The sequence below is a fragment of the Pelecanus crispus genome, chromosome 26, assembly GCF_030463565.1.
Source record: "Pelecanus crispus isolate bPelCri1 chromosome 26, bPelCri1.pri, whole genome shotgun sequence".
Lineage (NCBI taxonomy): Eukaryota > Metazoa > Chordata > Aves > Pelecaniformes > Pelecanidae > Pelecanus > Pelecanus crispus.
In genome coordinates, this window is record NC_134668.1 from 1,200,367 (window position 1) to 1,216,741 (window position 16,375).

General features: G+C 71.5%; 1 protein-coding gene across 1 annotated transcript; it reads left to right on the forward strand.

Annotated features, from left to right (window-relative positions):
- The first annotated feature begins 1,129 nt into the window (after nt 1–1,129).
- On the forward strand, nt 1,130–15,601 carry BAZ2A (bromodomain adjacent to zinc finger domain 2A). Its single transcript, XM_075724981.1, is given in 33 exon segments — nt 1,130–1,150; nt 4,456–4,593; nt 5,122–5,709; nt 6,155–6,340; nt 6,939–7,142; nt 7,535–7,744; nt 7,827–7,887; nt 7,967–8,075; nt 8,241–8,342; nt 8,424–8,498; nt 8,500–8,635; nt 8,740–8,801; nt 8,900–8,965; nt 9,051–9,147; nt 9,150–9,241; nt 9,325–9,486; nt 9,488–9,580; nt 9,960–10,174; nt 10,344–10,418; nt 10,819–10,981; nt 11,095–11,154; nt 11,229–11,315; nt 11,317–11,365; nt 11,454–12,025; nt 12,332–12,557; nt 12,640–12,795; nt 12,871–13,034; nt 13,192–13,475; nt 13,554–13,686; nt 13,804–13,950; nt 14,040–14,266; nt 14,340–14,483; nt 15,386–15,601. Coding segments are annotated over 32 exon segments (5,250 nt in total). The 5' UTR covers nt 1,130–1,150; nt 4,456–4,457; the 3' UTR covers nt 15,555–15,601.
- The last annotated feature ends 774 nt before the right edge of the window (nt 15,602–16,375 follow it).

The window sequence follows — 16,375 nt, forward strand, 5'->3', positions numbered from 1 at the left end:
CCCGTTGCAGGGGTGCCCCCAGCCGCTCCCCCGTGGGGAAGGGCCGCGGTCCCTTTAAATGGCGGCGCGCCCCGCGCGGCGGAGGGGGCGGCGGCGGCCGCTGACATCACGCGGGGCCGGGAGCACCTGCGCCGCCGCCCGGCTCCGGCTCCGCCACCGGCACCGCACCGCACCGGGCCGGGCGGGCACCGGGCCGGCTCCGCCGCCCGCAGGTACGCAGCGCTCCGGACGGGCCCCGGAGACAGGGACCCCCCCCACCTCCGCGCACACCGGGACCGCCCCGGCTCTGCACCGGGACCCTCAGCTCTGCACCGGGCCCTCCCACCGGACCGGGAGCCCGCACCGGGCCGTGAATCCCCGGCCCGGGCCCCCCTGCCCCCGCCCCGGGCGGGGATCCCCCCCCCTCCAACTCCCGCGGGGCCGCACCGGGACAGGCCCGGGCCGCACCAGGACCCCCCTCCTCCCCCCGCCGCCCCGGTACCCGGAGGCGCCCCCGCCTCTGCGCAGCCGGTGCCGCGTGACGTCAGCGGGGATCCCGGGGGCCGGGGCAGCCCCCGGGGCTGGGGGGGGGGGGGGCGCCGGTGTCCCCGCGGCCGCGCCGAGAAGGGGAGCGCCCGAGTCCCGTGGGGTCCCGGCCCCGGTCCCGGCCCGCGGCCGCCCCTGCCCCGCGCGGCGCCGCCGCCGTTCCCCGGGACCGGGCCGGGGCTGCGGGGGGAAGCGGGGGGGGCCCGGTCCCGGGCGGGGGCGGGGGGGGAGGCGGCCGCGGGGGGACCCGGGGGGGGGGGGGGCGGGGGCGGCCCCGCGTGGGGATTCCCCCCGCCCTGACCCCTCCGGGGGCGGGGATCCCCTCCCACGTGGGGCGCTTAGCCCGCCCCCGGTGACGCGCGGCGCCGCTCCCGGTGACGCCATCGCGGCGGCGGTGACGTGAGCGCGAGGGGGGCGGGGCTGGGACCGCCCGGCGGCGCGAGGCGCTTCCTGCCCTGCGCCGCTGGTTCGGCTCCGCTCGGCGCGGCGGGCCCGGTGCGCTGCGGCCCGGCCCGGCCCGGCCCGGTCCGCGCTGGAGGGGCCGCGCCATGCGGAGCCGCGTCCCGCCCCGAGCCGCCTGAGCCGGGCCCGGGGCGCCCGCCGGGCCCGCGCCGCCGCCTGCCAGGTGCGGGGTCCGGTCGGGGCGGGGGGGGGGAGGAGCGCTCCGTGGCGGCCGTTAACGGCTGGGGGGGGCGACGGTTGGGGACCGGCGCGGGGGGGGAGCCGGGGGCGGCGGCTCCGGTGAGACCTCCCCCCCCCCCCCCGCTTCCCGAGCTCGGTGAGACCCCCCCCCCCCGTCCCGTTCCCCCGCATCCCGGTGCTGCCGAGGCACCCCCCGGGAGCCCCCCGCCCCCCTCCCGCTGCGGCGGCCGGGCCCGACCCGGCCCGGGGACCCCGGCCTGGAACGCGGGGAGCCCGGGCCCGCGTCCCCGGTGGCCGGTGCGGTCCCCCCCCCCCCATTCCCGTCCCGGATGCAGAAGGGGACCCCCCCCCCCCCGCTTCCCCGTCCGTGTCGTGTGTGTGTGTGCCCCCCCCGCCCGGTTCCGCCGCCGCCTCCCGCCCCGGGACCCCCCTGCGGGGGGGGGGGGGGGGGGCACGCCCCGCCCCCCCTTCCCCGCAAGACCCTGTGCGGGGGGGGTGGGAGGGGGATGCCCTTGCCGCAGGGACCGGGGGTGGGGGGATGGGGGGGGGCCGGTCCCGTGTCCGCGTCCGTGTCCGTGTCCCTCCGTGTCCGTGTCCGTCCCCCCGCAGGAAGTGGCCGGGAAATGGCAGCCGGTTGTTGCGTCTCGTTGTTTTTGAAACGTCCTTTTTAATCAGGTCGCGTCTCGCTCCCGGGGCCTCCCGGTGCTGCCGGGCCGGGCGGCCACCGGGCCCAGCTCCCCGCCGGGGGAACGGCACCGGTAACCGTCACCGACAGCCGCCCCAGCTTCGGGGGATGGCGCCTGCGTCCGAGTGCCCCGCGTCCCTGCCTGGCACCCCGCAGCCGTCGGGAGCGCGGTGGAGCCCGGCCGGGTGCCGGTGGGTGCTGCCGCCGCTGCCAGGTTTAACGCCAATGGCGAGTGGGTGCTGCCACGTCGGCTCTGCCCGCTCCGGTGGGAGCCGGGGAGCGGCCCCCGCCTCGTCGCTGCTGCCGGTGAGACCCCGGCAGTGCCGCCGGGCCCGAGGCTCCCGGCCCACCGCCGGCGCATCCCTGGGGCTGGCTGCGTCCCCGGCCCTCGCCCTCCTCGCCTCGCCCGCTCGCCGCCAGCTCCGGTTACGCGCCGTGGCCCAGTTTGTGGCTCCGCGCTCGGTCACGTGCTGCCCGGCGGGGGGAGCGGGGCCGCTGCGGGCAGGAGCCCCAGCCCCGGGCAGGAGGCGACGGCCTCTGCCTGCACCGCACCCAGCGCTGGCCGGGCTCCCGGTGATGCCGAGGGCGGCTCCGGCAGCCGCAGGGCCCAGCGTGTCCCCACGCCGGATCCGGGCCCCGTTTGTCCCCAGAGCAAGGGCGAGCTGGCACGTGTGGCGGTGCCGCAGCCCCCGGTCCCTGTCCTGGGGCAGCCGCTCCCTGCAGCCAACACGGACGGTGCTGCCGCAGCTGGAGCCCGGCCCCATGGTTGAGCCGCTCTCGCCCGGCTGGTCTCCCATTTCCCCGCCCCTCTGCCCTCACCGTAGTTTATTCCCGTCTTCCCAGCTTTTATTTTCCTTTCTCGGCTGCGGCGCTTCTCTCCCAGCCACGCTCGCTGCGGCCACCTCTGCTCCAGCCCCCTCCCCGTGCCTGGCACGCGCCCAGTCCATCCCAGTCTGCGGCGCTGACCTGCGGCCGCCACCTGTCCGGTTCTGGCACGTCCCTTTGCCACCTCCTCTGACCTCCAAAAGCCAGCAGCGGCGTTCCCAGCCAGCGCATCACATGCGGGGTGGGGACCGGAAAGGCTTTTTTCTTTTTTTCAGCCACCCTGCGGCCGGTTTCCCCGCACTAGCCGTGGGCTCCCGGCTGGGGTCGGAGCAGGGGCCTGGCTGCACCAGCCCCCGGCTGGCGGGTTGGGGTGGGGGGTGGTGGCTGCGGGGCCGTCCCGGGACGTCCGGGAGCAACGCGCGTGTGGCAGCTGCGTCACTGCCCATACGGGTTTCTCTGGCGCATGAATCACCGGTGTCCCCGGCCGGCCAGGAGAGCGCTCGGCGGCCCTGGTTCCTCCGGCCCCAGCCAGGGCACCGGCCAATGCGGGCAAGGGTGTGATGAAATCCCCATCGGGGTTTCGACATGGGCCGTGCCACGAGCTGCTGCTGAAGTGCCGCATCAGTGTATGGCGGCGTTGGCTCTTCCGGGGAGGTCGGTGGAGCCGGTGCCGCCTCGGCCAACGGCAGGTTCAGCGTGCATGGCAGGACGGGGAGACGCCGGCTATGGCAGCCCCGCGGGGTGTCCCTGAGGGTCCCCGCCAGCACCGGGGTTCCCATCTCGGCAGCTGGGCTTGCAGGGCCTTGCCTCCCCCGCACCATCTGCTCCCCTGCCCCGCAGGCCGGGACCCCCTTGGGCGGCTGCTGGCCGCGCTGGTGGCACAGCAGGGTCCTGTCCTGCAGCTAGCCCCCACCCGCAGCCCTCCTTGGGTTCTGTGGTTTGGAGGGAGCCTTTGCTCCACCCGGGGGGTGAAGGTCACCAGCGGTTCCCGCTCGCTCCCGGCTTTGACACGAGCCTGGCCCGGATCCTGCCGCAGAGGCGTCCCTGGAGCCACGGATGGGGCTCGGATCCCCTCCGGCTGGGGGGGGATCGTGGCTGCGGTGGGGGCACCGGCTGTCACCGCAGAGGCGTTTCTGTGCTGGGAGCACGGCATTCCCCAGGGAGTGCCGGGCCGTGCCGGTGCCCCATGGGGTCACAGAGCTGCTTTGGGGGGGGCCAGCGCTTCGCTGGGAAGCGGCCCCCACGGTTCCACCAGCTGGGAGCCTGCCGGAGCTCCCGCGGTCTCGCCCCGCGCCGGGGCCCTGGGATGGCGGTGCCAGGGAGCCGAGTGCTTGAGTTTAATGTGGGAAGAAGCGCGGGCGGGCGGCAAGCGGGGTTTCTCAGTGACGGCCGTCCCTGGGGATGCTGGAGCGCGGTGACGAGCTTTGCTCACGCAGGTGGCAGCTCGTCCCGCTGGGGCTGCTGGGCCTGGGCCGGCTCGTGGCAAAGGCAGTGTCGTCTCCACCGTGCCGGGGGCCCGGCGAAGGGCACTGGGGTCCCGGGGGGCTTTCACCGTCTCTCCTCGCCCTCCCCAACCCCACTATGTTTCCGTCGAGCTCTGGGTCGGGAGCTCGCCCTGCCCTGGGCTGGGGACCCGGCGCTTCCCCTGGGGTCCCTGTCCCAGGGTCCCCGCCCTCCCTGCGGGCCCCGGTGGTGGGTGGCAGGGCCGGGTGCTTGCTACGCTGGCAGCCCCGGTCCCCGCCAGCGTTTGACCCTCGTGCTTCTTCTCCCTTCCGCAGAAATGGAAACAAACAACCATTTTAACTTCACTGGCCTTTCCTCTGCACCCGCTGCCTCAGGACCGAAACCCACGCCTGCCTCAGGGGACAGCCCCTTCGCCCACGGCTCCCCGCTCAGCTTCCCCCAGCAAGGGAAAAGTAAGTGCCCCCCACGGGGCCGGCACGGCCCATCCGGGGTCGTGGGGACAGAGGGGCCGCGGCGGCAACGGCTGCCAGCAGCTCCCCACGTGTGGGGGCCGGGGCCGGGGGTCTGTTGCGTGCCCGCCATCGCCTTGGCCTAGAAAAGCGGCCACGCCGGAACGGGGTCTCTGTGTGGATTTGGCCGGTCAGCTGATCCGGCACAGCCTTGCCAAGTGCTTGGCTAATCCCCGGCATCCTGTGGCTCTCAGCCCAACGCCGGCAAAGCCCCGTGGCGGGGCCGCTTTTGCCGAGTGGGGAGCTACGCCAGGCGGGGGGGGCCTCAGGGGTGCGACCGCCCAGCTCTGCGCGGGCAGCGGTCACGCTGGGGCGCAGGGCTCGGTGGCTGCTGGGTCAGGTCGTCTGTCTGTCCTCAAACCCTCTCGTCCGCCGCTGCTGGGGCCTGGCCGGTTCCGCGCGAGGGAGGGTGTTGAGAAATGGCCCCACCGTGCCGCTGACCCGGCTGTCTCTCCTCTGGCTCCCTTGCAGGTCTGAACGGGGGCATGAATGTCAATGGCTTCTCTACTGTATCTCACCCCAGTACTTCAGGGACCTTCACCCCCAGCTCGCCGCCCGCCGGCACGCCGCCCCTCCGCACCTACGACTGCCTCTGGGACTACACGCCATACCCGCCTGCCGGCGGCCTCAAGGACGGCAGCCCCGCCACCCCCCCACTCTCCGGCCTCGGACAGTTCCCGCTCAACGGCGTCGCCGGGGGGTCTCGGCCGGCGTCCCCGGGGCACGGCACTAACCTGCGGGCGGCCGGGCAGGAGTTCTGGGGCAACGGCACCCCCGGCCCCATGGGGCTGAATTTCGACTCACAGGAGCTGTACGACTCCTTCCACGACCAGAGCTTTGAGCTGATACAGAACGGGCCGGCCGGCTTCTACACGGCCACCCAGCCCTCCCCCATGCTGGGCTCCGGCACCCAGCCCTTCTCACTGCCGCCAGGCCCGCCGGAGGAGCCGGGCGCCGGCGAGGGAGATGTTGACGCTGCAGCCAAAGAGATCCCCCCTGCCATTGCGGAGAACGGGGGTGGGCTGGTGGGCAGCATGGAGCTGGAGGAAGCGCAGCCAGGTAGGAGCCCGCGCCGCCGGTGTAGGCGGGCAGAGCTGCGGCACCGCGGCCCTGCCAGGCGGGTGCCGGATCGTGAGCCGGGTCGGTGGAGATGGACGTCATGTTCCCCAGGGAGGCCCGACCCCTCCAACCCGCCTGCCCCGTGTCCCTTGGCCTGTCGCAACTCGGAGTCGATGTTGGGATCTCGTTAAACCAGGCCGGGCACGGCCCGCGGTGTCACCGCTGGCGTTCCCCGGCGTGGGCGTGGGTGCGAGCCCCGGGGCAGCTGGGTGCCGTGGGAGGGCTGGGTGCCGGGGGGAGGCCCAGCAGCCAACCGCTCTGGTGTGGGGAACGGCGGCAGCTCGTGCCAGCTGATACCCGGGGGTGGGGGCGGCCGGGCCCCGGGCTCCGTCACCATCGTGTCCCGCTGCTGCAGGGTTTGTTTTCGGTCGTTTTTTCCGTTTAGACTTGAAGATCTGCAGCTACAACGGCTCTGGCCCCGGTGTGGTGCCGCTCGGGCAGGAGGGGCCCGTCCTGGCCCCCGGCGCGGGCAGCGGCTGCCTGGGGGACGCGTCGCCCATCGCCCCGCAGCTGGAGGACGCCCACATCCTGAGCGAAGACCCCCTGGAGCCCTTTGAGTCCCTGGCCAGAGGTAGGGAGGCTGCCGCCCCGCTGGGCTCGGGGGGCGTGTGTGTGTGGGGGGGTGTGTGTTGGGGCCGCGGTGGGCAGGACAGGCAGCTGCCTGCGCCCGGCTGGCACGGCCATCCCCTGCGCTGCCCTGGCCCGGCCGCTGCCCCGGGGAAGCGGCGCCCAGCCCCTCTCGTCCCCTCCGGGCAGCGAGCGATGGCGATGGCGATGGCAGAGGCCTTCTCAGGCGGCCTCAGCGGGCAGGCAGCCCTGGGCAGGCGCTGGCGGGCAGGGGCGGGCCCGTGTCCCTGCCGCGTCCCTCCCGCGCCAGCCTCCTCCGCGCTCCCTTCCCTTCCTTCCCAGCTCCGTGACGAGGCTGTTACTCAGCGCCTGAACTTCCGCGCTGGTGAACATCACCGCCACCGCCACGGCCATTTTGGGCTCCTCCGCTTCCCAGAGGAGGGGGCGTGGCTGGGGGCTCCGAAACCCCTTAACCCCTCTTCTGCCGGCGCCTTTTCGGTCGGGGGGGACCCGGCCGCCCACTGTGCTCGGCCACCCCTCGGGAGCAGAAATGTGGGTCTGCGTGCCCCCAGCCCAGGTCCTGGTGCTCACCCCCTCCCCAGACCCCGGCACCGGGGACCTCTACACGATGGACGACTCGCAGCTGGTGAGCGACAAATCCCCCTTGGAGGAGCCCCCCGACCTGCCCGGCCTGCGCTGCGCTGCCAGCTCCCCCCTCCACGCCGCTGGCCCCTTCAGCCTGCTGCCCGCTGGCCCCCCGCCCGCCCCGCTGCTCGCCGGCCCCGGCTCGCCGCCCACCCTGCACGGTACGTGCCACATCAGGACAGGCTGGTGCCCACTGGCCGGCCGCTTGCCCCCCTTGACCCCCAGCTGGGGTGGGGGCAGCCGCCCCGCCGGCCTTGTTCTGCCTCCGTGGCTGCCGCAGCACCTTTGTGTCCAAGCAGAGCGGGGACCCCGCGCGTGCCGGCACCCACTGCGGCAGGGACCCCACAAGGGATGAATGGTGTGCCGGTGTGGGTGCCTGCCCCTGGCCGAGCATGAGCCCCTGCAGGGGGGTCTCCTCCACGCCGCGGATGCCCCCCAGGGAGGGGATACGCAGCCACATCCCCATTGGGACAAGCGGGGGCTGTCTGGTGTCATGGGCGGAGCAGGAAGGCAGCCGTGCTCGGTGGTGACGTCCCTGACCTTGGCTCCGCAGACAGCAGCGTCGATCTGAGCAGCAGCAGCCACGCAGGGCCGGAGGAGTCGGGGTCCCTGGAGCTCGACCCTCCGCTGGAGCCGGAGTCCCCGGCCCCGTCCGCAGAGGAGGAGGAGGAGGAGAAAGAAACTGCCGACAGCTGTCCAGAGACTTTGGCCGCACCAGAAGGAGAGAGCGAGGAGGCCGCCCCACTGAACGCCTCGGCAGCAGGTAAAGGCTGGGAGCCCCCGCGGGCACCCCACTCCAGCCAGCACCTGCCCCAGCCCAGCGTTGCGTCCCCTCTCTCTCGCAGGTGATGTCCCCCGCCGGCGCATCGCCACCCAGGAGGAGGTGCGCTTTCCTCTGCAGCATGGGTACGTGGCACCATCCCCCTCCCTCCATCCTGCCCCGCGGCCCGCCCCACGGCACAGGGCTGAAGCTCCTTGTGCCCAGGTGGAGGCGGGAGGTGCGGATCAAGAAGGGGAATCACCGCTGGCAGGGCGAGACCTGGTACTACGGGCCCTGCGGGAAGAGGATGAAGCAGTTCCCGGAAGTGATCAAGGTACGGTGCCCGGGGAGAGTGGAATGGGGGACGAGCCGGGGTCCTGGTCCGCCATGGGCCCCCCCGACTGCAGCAGACGGATGCTGCTGTGAGCCAGGAGCTGCGGGGCCCCGAGCGCTGAGCCACCCTCACAGCCTTCCTCCTCCCCCTCCTCCTCCCCGCCAGTACCTGAGCAGGAACGTGGTGCAGGACGTCCGGCGCGAGCACTTCAGCTTCAGCCCCCGCATGCCAGTGGGAGACTTCTATGAGGAGCGGGACACGCCGGAGGTGGGTCTGGGGGCAGCTGGGCCGCCCTGTCCCCCCCCGCCACGCTGTGCTGCGGGGAGGTGACCCAGATTTGTGCCGCAGGGTCTGCAGTGGGTGAAGCTGAGCCCCGAGGAGATCCCCTCGCGCATCCAGGCCATCACGGGCAAGCGCGGGCGACCCCCGCAACGCCGAGAAGGCCAAGCCCAAGGAGCCACCGGCTGCGAAGCGCGGCCGGGGCCGGCCTCCCAAGGTCAAGATGGTCGATTTGCTGAGCAAGACGGACGCACGGCTGCTGAAGAGGCTGGAAGCCCAAGGTACCCCCCTCCCCAGCCCCATCGGCTTGGGGCGGCTGGTGTAGCCCCTTGCAGCCTGGCTCTGGTGGGACCCCAACGGCCCCCCTCCCTCTCTGTTCTCGCAGAGGTGCTCAGCGATGAGGACAAGCTGAAAATGAGCAAAATCAAGAAGAAAATGAGGCGGAAGGTACAAACGGCTGCGCGGGGCTCGGGGCGGCTCTGGGGTAGGGGCTTCCCTGGTGCGGGAAGGCCACCGGGTCCTTGAGCTGGTCTTGTCCCTTCCAGGCCAAGAACAAGCAGAAGCAGGAAGCCAAAGCCCCCAGAGCGAAGGAGGCCAAGAAGAAGTCCAAGGTGAGTCCGCAGGATATGAGGGAGGTGGGAAGCGGGGGCAGGAGATGGAGCCGCTCTCCCCACACGTCCCGGTGTCTGTCCTCAGGCCAAGGAGAAGAAGGGCAAACCGGAGAAGGGCAAGGACAAAGCGCGGCCCAAAGAGAAGAAGGGCAAAGGGGCTCGGAAGGCTGACAAGGGTCTGCTGGCCAGCGGCGTCTGGAGGAACGGCGGCGGCAGCAGCTCATCCTGGAGGAGATGAAGAAGCCCACGGAGGACATGTGCCTGGGGGACCACCAGGTAGGCTGGGGTGCAGGGGGCTTGGCTGGGCCAAGCTGGTGAGCTGGCAGCCTGCCCTGACCCATCCCTCTCCTTCCCTGCAGCCCCTGCCAGACTTCTCTCGCATCCCGGGCCTCATCCTGCCTAGCCACGCCTTCTCCAACTGCCTGACGGTCGTGGAGTTCCTTCAGAGCTATGGCAAAGTCCTGGGCTTCGACCCGGCCAAGGACGTGCCCAGCCTGTGTGCGCTGCAGGAGGGGCTGCTGGGGGGTGGGCGACAGCGCGGGCGAGGTGCAGGACCTGCTGGTGCGGCTGCTGCAGGCTGCGCTCTACGACCCCGGGCTGCCGCCCTACTGCCAGGTGAGCCTGCACCCCTTCCCCGGCCGGGTTGGGGGTGTCAGCAGGCACCAAAAAACCCGCAAGGCCCTGGCTGCTGCAGGCTCGGGATAGGGGAGCCCGGATTTGGGAGGCGCTGCTCTTGCTGCGGACTCCTGCACCCTCTCCCTGTGCCTGGCTGGCTCCCTGGCAGCCCTCGGGGTGCTCCGGCGTCTGTCCTGCTGCAGGGGCCTGGAGCACAGCGGGCAGGCAGCCCTGCCTGGGACACCCCTGCCATCATTCCCGCTTGGTTCCTGGCTCTCGTTTTCCCATCTGTGGGGCGCTGACGTTCTGCCCTTCTTGGTTTTTTCCCCTCCTGGTGCACCCCCAGTGGGATCCCCAACCCTATCTCTGCTTTACCCAGTCCCTGAAGATCCTGGGGGAAAAGGTGTCGGAGATCAGCCTGAACCGCGACACCGTCTCCGAGATCCTGCGCTGCTTCCTGACGGCGTACGGGGCAGGCGAGGACCTGTGCGACGGGCTGCGGACCAAGCCCTTCCAGGCGCTGCCCCCGGAGAAGAAAGCCGCCATCCTGGCCTTCCTGGTGAACGAGCTGAACAGCAGTGCCCTCATCATCAAGTGAGCGCGGGTGGGGGGCAACGCGTCCTCTGATCCTGGCCCCTCCTGCCTGCAGGCACAGCACAGCGCGTGCACGGCACGGGCATGTCGGCGCCTGGCATGGGCCCCTCTCCTTCCCGGGAGAGCTGCGCGGAGCCACCCGCCGCAGCCAGCCCCCGTTTTCTTGCAGCGAGATCGACAAGACCCTGGAGAACATGTCCAACTACAGGAAGAATAAGTGGATCATCGAGGGCCGGCTGCGCAGGTGGGTGGGTGGGGGCTGCCTGCACCTCCCGCTGCCTGCACCTCCCGCTGCCTGCACCTCCCGCTGCCTGCACCTCCCGCTGCCTGCACCTCCCGCTGCCTGCACTCACTTGGCAGGCAGCACCGCGTGCCGGCCGGCTGCTCCGCTGGACATGGCTGGGTCCCGCTTGTGGCCTCTGCACTTTCCACTTTAATGGTTGGACTGGATGATCTTAAAAGGTCTTTTCCCAACCTCAACGCTTCTGTGATTCCCTTTCACGCCTTGGGGCTGGGGCGGGGGGCTCGGGGTGACTTTTCCGGTGCTGCAGTGTAACCGCGTGCCGTGGCCTGCCCGGGGAGCGGGGTGCGCTTGGGGACAGGCAGCGGGGCAGGCAACAGATGCCTCTGCTGTGTCTCGGCAGGTTGAAGGTTGCCCTGGCCAAGAAGACGGGCCGGCCCGAGTCGGAGATCACGGGCTTGGAGGACGGGCGGCGCCGGCGCAGCTCCCGCCTGACGGAGGAGACGGGCCTGGAGATGGAGGAGGAGGAGGAGAGCCGCGGACGGAAATCCCGCAGGGAGGAGGAGGTGGGGTGGCCGCGGGGCCCGCCACTCGCGGGGGCCAGAGGTGGGGATGCTACCCTTGGGGATCTCTTCCCCACCCGCCCACGCTTCCCTGACGGATCCCGTCCCTTCCCCAGGCCGACACGTCTGCATCCAGCGTCCCTGAGCTCGAGAGGCAGATCGAGAAGCTGGCCAAGGTGAGTGGGCGGCGGAGGGCTGGGGGCTTGGCCCCCGCTGAGGGGCCCGTCACCACCCCACGCTCTCCCCACAGAGGCAGATGTTCTTCCGCAAGAAGCTGCTCCATTCCTCGCAGACGCTGCGGGCGGCTTCTCTGGGCCAGGACCGGTACCGGCGGCGGGTACTGGGTCCTGCCCCACCTGGGCGGCATCTTCGTGGAGGGCGCGGAGGGTGAGCTGGGAAGGGGCTCCTTGGGGAGGGGGGGATCTCCCGGCTGGGAGAGGACCCCGCGTCTCATCTCCTCCTCCTGCCCTCGCAGTGGCTGAGCCGGCGCCCCAGGAGCCCCCAGAGGAGAAGGCTTCCCCGCATGTCTCCCCAGTGAAGGAGGAGCCGGTGGAGGTGCCCATTCCCAGCCGGATGAACTGCACGGCCTCACGCTCCCGCGGCCGGCCCCGGAAAAGCAAAGAGGAGCTGTCACAGCACTGCGGGCCCAGACCCCCTCCTGTCAATGGGGTCCTGGAGGAGTCGGTGCCCCTGGGGCAGAGCCAGCACGACCTCAGCCAGTCTGCCTTCCTCTCCTGGCTGAGCCAGACGCAGTCGTCCCTGCTCAAGGACTCCGTCCTCACCCCGGACAGCAGCCCCGGCAAGGGGGACACGGGGCTCCCGCCGCTTGAGGCCCCGTCAGACCCCGCGGAGGAGGAGGAGGAGGAAGAGGAGGAGAACGCCCCGGAGGCTGCAGAGAAGCAGGGATCCTGGTTCAACCTGCTGCCCCGGACACCCTGCGATGACCGAGCCCCCCTTGCTACCTCCTCCGCTGAGCCCTCGCCGCGAGCCACCGCGCAGCCCCGCGGCCAGCCCCACAGTGAGCTGCCCAAAGGCTCGGCCAGGCAGGTACGTGCGTGGGCCCGGCCGGGGCGGAGGGGGCCTGCGGCCAGCGTTTCCACCCCAGCTTGCGGGGACTACATCGGGGTGGGGACCTCACTGGGTGGCTGGTGGGAGCAGGGTGGGACCCTTTGCCTGGGTGCTGGACCCCCCAGGGGCAGGAGCTCAGTCCTGCTGCCCCCCAACCCCCCAGGCCGAGCCTGTGAGAAGCAAAACAGCCATGGGGCCTGGGGGTCTGCGGGATTGGGGGCCGTGGGGTTGGGGGTTGAGGAGCGGGTGTATGCCTGGCCCTTCTGACGCGCTCCTTCCCCCCAGCTGAACGGCCTCCCCATGGACGACCCCACGGCTCCCCTGCTCGCGTCCACGCCGGTGCACGCCGGCGCCAGGGCCCACGGCGCCTGCCCTCGGAGCCGGGGCAGCCTGGAGAAGCTCCAGGATCTGCCAGGGCAGCCCAAGCGCCGAGGGCGGCCTCCTACCAAATTCTTCAAGCAGATTGAACAGAAGTACTTGACCCAGCTGACGGAGCAGCCTGTTCCTCCCGGTGAGAGCCCAGCCCAGCCCCGGGGATCCCGGGGTGCCGGTGCTCCCGGCGGGATGCTGAGCGCTGCGGTGCTGCCTTGCAGAGATGCAGAGCGGTTGGTGGTGGCTGCAGGACCCCGAGGAGCTGGAGGCAGTGGCTCGCGCGCTGCACCCACGGGGCATCCGGGAGAAGGCGCTGCACAAGCACCTCACCAAGCACAAGGAGTTCCTGCGGGAGGTCTGCCTGCGTGCCACCACCGGTAAGGGCTGCCTGCGCTGGCCGCGGTGGGGGGGGCTGCTTCCCGTCCCCCCGCTGAGCCTGCCCTCCGCCCCAGACCCCATCTTCCACCTGCGCCCCGAGGCGGCCGGCGCCACCGTGTCTCAGGAAGCCCTGGCCCAGTGGTCGGTGATGGAGAGAGCCTACGAGACCGACCTCTCCGTCCTGCAGTGGGTGGAGGAGCTGGAGCAGCGTGTGCTGATGGCGGACCTGCAGATCCGGGTAGGTGCCGGGCTGGGTGCCGTGGTGGCTTCGACTGGGCGCTGCGGTGCTGTAGCCTCAGCCGTCTCTCCCGCCCTGAGCCCCGTCTCTCCCGCCCTGAGCCCTTCTCTCCCACCCTGAGCCCATCTCTCCCACCCTGAGCCCATCTCTCCCGCAGGGCTGGACGTGCCCCAGCCCCGACTCCACGCGGGACGACCTGCGGTACTGTGAGCACAAGGTGGAACCCCTGGAAGACATCACCATCCGGAGCCGGCGGGACGGCTTGCCGCTGTGCCGGGAGCACACCAACCCCCTGGATCTGGCGGTGCTGCGGCTGGCGGCGCTGGAGCAGAACGTGGAGCGGCGCTACCTGAAGGAACCGCTCTGGCCCCTGCACGAGGTGGTGGTGGAGAAAGCGGTGCTGAGCAGCCCCGAGGAGCTGAGCCTGGGCCCCACCGAGATGTGAGCCCCGCGTCCCCCTCCACGGCCGCGTCACCGGGACGCGAGCGGCTCCTGCTGAGCGCCATCTCCCCACTGCAGAGCCTACGAGATCACGCCCCGGGTCCGGACGTGGCGGCAGACGCTGGAGCGGTGTCGCAGCGCGGCCCAGGTCTCCCTCTGCATCTACCAGCTGGAGAAATCCATTGCTTGGGAGAAATCAGTCAACAGAGTGGTGAGAGCCCGCACCGCAACGCGGGGCGGGAGGGCGAGAGCCGCCTGCCGCTGCCACCGGGCACCCTGGGGTGGCAGCGACCCCCGTGCCGGCGCAGCTGAGCCCCCGTCCCCACAGACCTGCCTGGTGTGCCGGCGCGGGGATGACGATGAGCACCTGCTACTGTGCGACGGCTGCGACCGCGGTTGCCACCTCTACTGCCACCGGCCCAAGATGACGGAGGTGCCCGAGGGCGACTGGTTCTGCTCCGTCTGCGTCTCCCGGGTAGGTTATGGGGCAACCCCCCCACCTCCGCCCACCGGGGCCGGCGCTGACCCCGGGCTCCGGCGCTGACCCCCGTCCCCTCCCTGCAGGCGGGGGAGTACCGGGACCCTGTCTCACCCCGGCGAGGCAAGAAGCGGAAACGGGGGCGTCTCTTTGGGGGGAACCTCGCTGAGGAAGAAGAGAGCCCGCGGCGCCGGCCGGCCTTGCGCCGTCGCGAGGGGCTGCCCGTGCCCCGCTACGCGAGCGAGGGGCTGTCCCCTGCCAAGCGGAGGGGCGCGACGCTGCGGGGCCAGCCCAGCGACCTGACCTTCTGCGAGTGAGTGGGGGGTGCGGGGTGGCCGGGGCCGCATCCCCAGGGGCTCCCCCCTCACCCTGCCACCCCCCCCCAGGATCATCCTGATGGAGATGGAGTCGCACGAGGACGCCTGGCCCTTCCTGGAGCCCGTCAATCCCCGCCTGGTCCCCGGCTACCGCAAGATCATCAAGAACCCCATGGATTTTGCTACCATGCGTGCGCGGCTGCTGCGGGGCGGGTGAGTGGATGTTCCCGGTGGGATTGGGGTCCCTCGGGGGCCGGTGGGGTCCCCCATGAGATTGGGGTCCCCCATGAGATTGGGGTCCCCCGGGGGCCGGTGGGGTCCCCCATGAGATTGGGGTCCCTCGGGGGCCGGTGGGGTCCCCCATGAGATTGGGGTCCCTCGGGGGTTGGCGGTGTCCCCAATGGGATTGGGGTCCCTCAGGGGCCAGTGGGGTCCCCAGTGGGATTTCCCATGGGATTGAGGTACCCCAGGGGCTGGCGACATCCCTGGTGGGGTCCCTGGTGGGATTGGGGTCCCTGGTGGGGTCCCCCCTGGGATTGGGGTCCCTCGGGGGCTGGTGAGATCCCCCCTGGGACTGAGGTCCCTCAGGGGCTGGGAGCGTCCCTGCTGGGATTGTGGTCCCTGGTGGGATTGGGGTCCCTCAGGGGCCAGCGACGTCCCTGGTGGGGTCCCCAGTGGGATCTCCCATGGGATTTAGGTCCCTCAGGGGCCGGCGACATCCCTGGTGGGGTCCCTGGTGGGATTGGGGTCCCTCAGGGGTTAGTGGGGTCCCTGGTGGGGTCCCCCCTGGGATTGGGGTCCCTCAGGGGCAAGTGGGGTCCCCGGTGGGATCCCCCATGGGATTGGGGTCCCTCAGGGGCTGGCGACGTCCCTGGTGGGATTGGAGTCCCTCAGGGGCTGGCGGTGTCCCCAGTGGGGTCCCTGGTGGGATCCCTGGTGGGGTCCCCTATGGGATTGGGGTCCCTCAGGGGCCAGGGGGGTCCCCGGTGGGTTTCCTTGTGGGATTGGGGTCCCTCAGGGGCCAGTGGGATCCCCGGTGGGTTCCCTCGTGGGATTGGGGTCCCTCAGGGGCCAGCAGCGTCCCCGGCCGCCACCTCCCGCTCTCCCACCCACAGGTACTCGACCTCAGAGGAGTTTGCGGCCGACGCCATGCTGGTGTTCGACAACTGCCAGACCTTCAACGAGGACGACTCGGACGTGGGCAAGGCCGGGCACGCCATGCGCAAGTTTTTCGAGAGCCGGTGGGAGGAGTTTTATCAGGGAAAACACGCTACTAACCCGTGAGCGGGGCGGGCCGGCGTCCCCCCCACGCACCCCGCCCGGGGCTTGGGGTCCCGTGTCCCCCCCCACCCCGTGCCCCCCAAGAACTGACTCCTCTGGAGCTGATCTCGCTGCCTGCTGATCCCGTGCGGGGGCCCCCCCCCGGCCGGCGCGAACGGGCCCCTGCCCCACGGCGGGCGCCCATGGCCCCTTCCCGCTGCCCGGATCCCCCCCCCCCCCCAACTCTTTACACCCCCCTCCCCAGCACCACAAACTCACAGACTGTGTAAGCCAAAAAGAAAAAAAAAAGAGGTGTTTTTTTCTTTCTTTCTTTTTAATTTTTATTTTCTAATTAAGAACAGAAACAGCCCCCTCACACACACACACACACCCCCACCCCCCGCACCCCCCACCCCACCCCGCGCCCCCCGACAAACGAGGGAAGCGAATCCCCCCCCCGCTGGGAATATTTAATAATAGCAATAGTTCGTAGTGAATGTGTCCGAGCACTCCTGTGCAGCGTCTACATGCATTAACGGCCAGTAAAGTGGACTTAGCCCCCCACCCCCCGCCTCGCCACCCCCCCCCACCCCGGCCGGGACCCCCCCCCCCCAGCCCGCGCAGACACTTTACGGGGAGATGGGGGGGCGGGGGGGGGGCCCCGGTGCGGCCCCCGCTGCCCTCGGCCGGGGGGGGGCTCCAGGGACCATAGCGGGGAGGGCTGGGGAGGGGGGGGGCCCGGCAGCCCCTTTCCCTGCCTCCACGTCTCAGGAAGAGCCTGGCCCTCCCCCTCCTCTCCCCGGCACGGGGACCCCCCCGCCCCCCTCCCCGAGCGGGATCCCTCA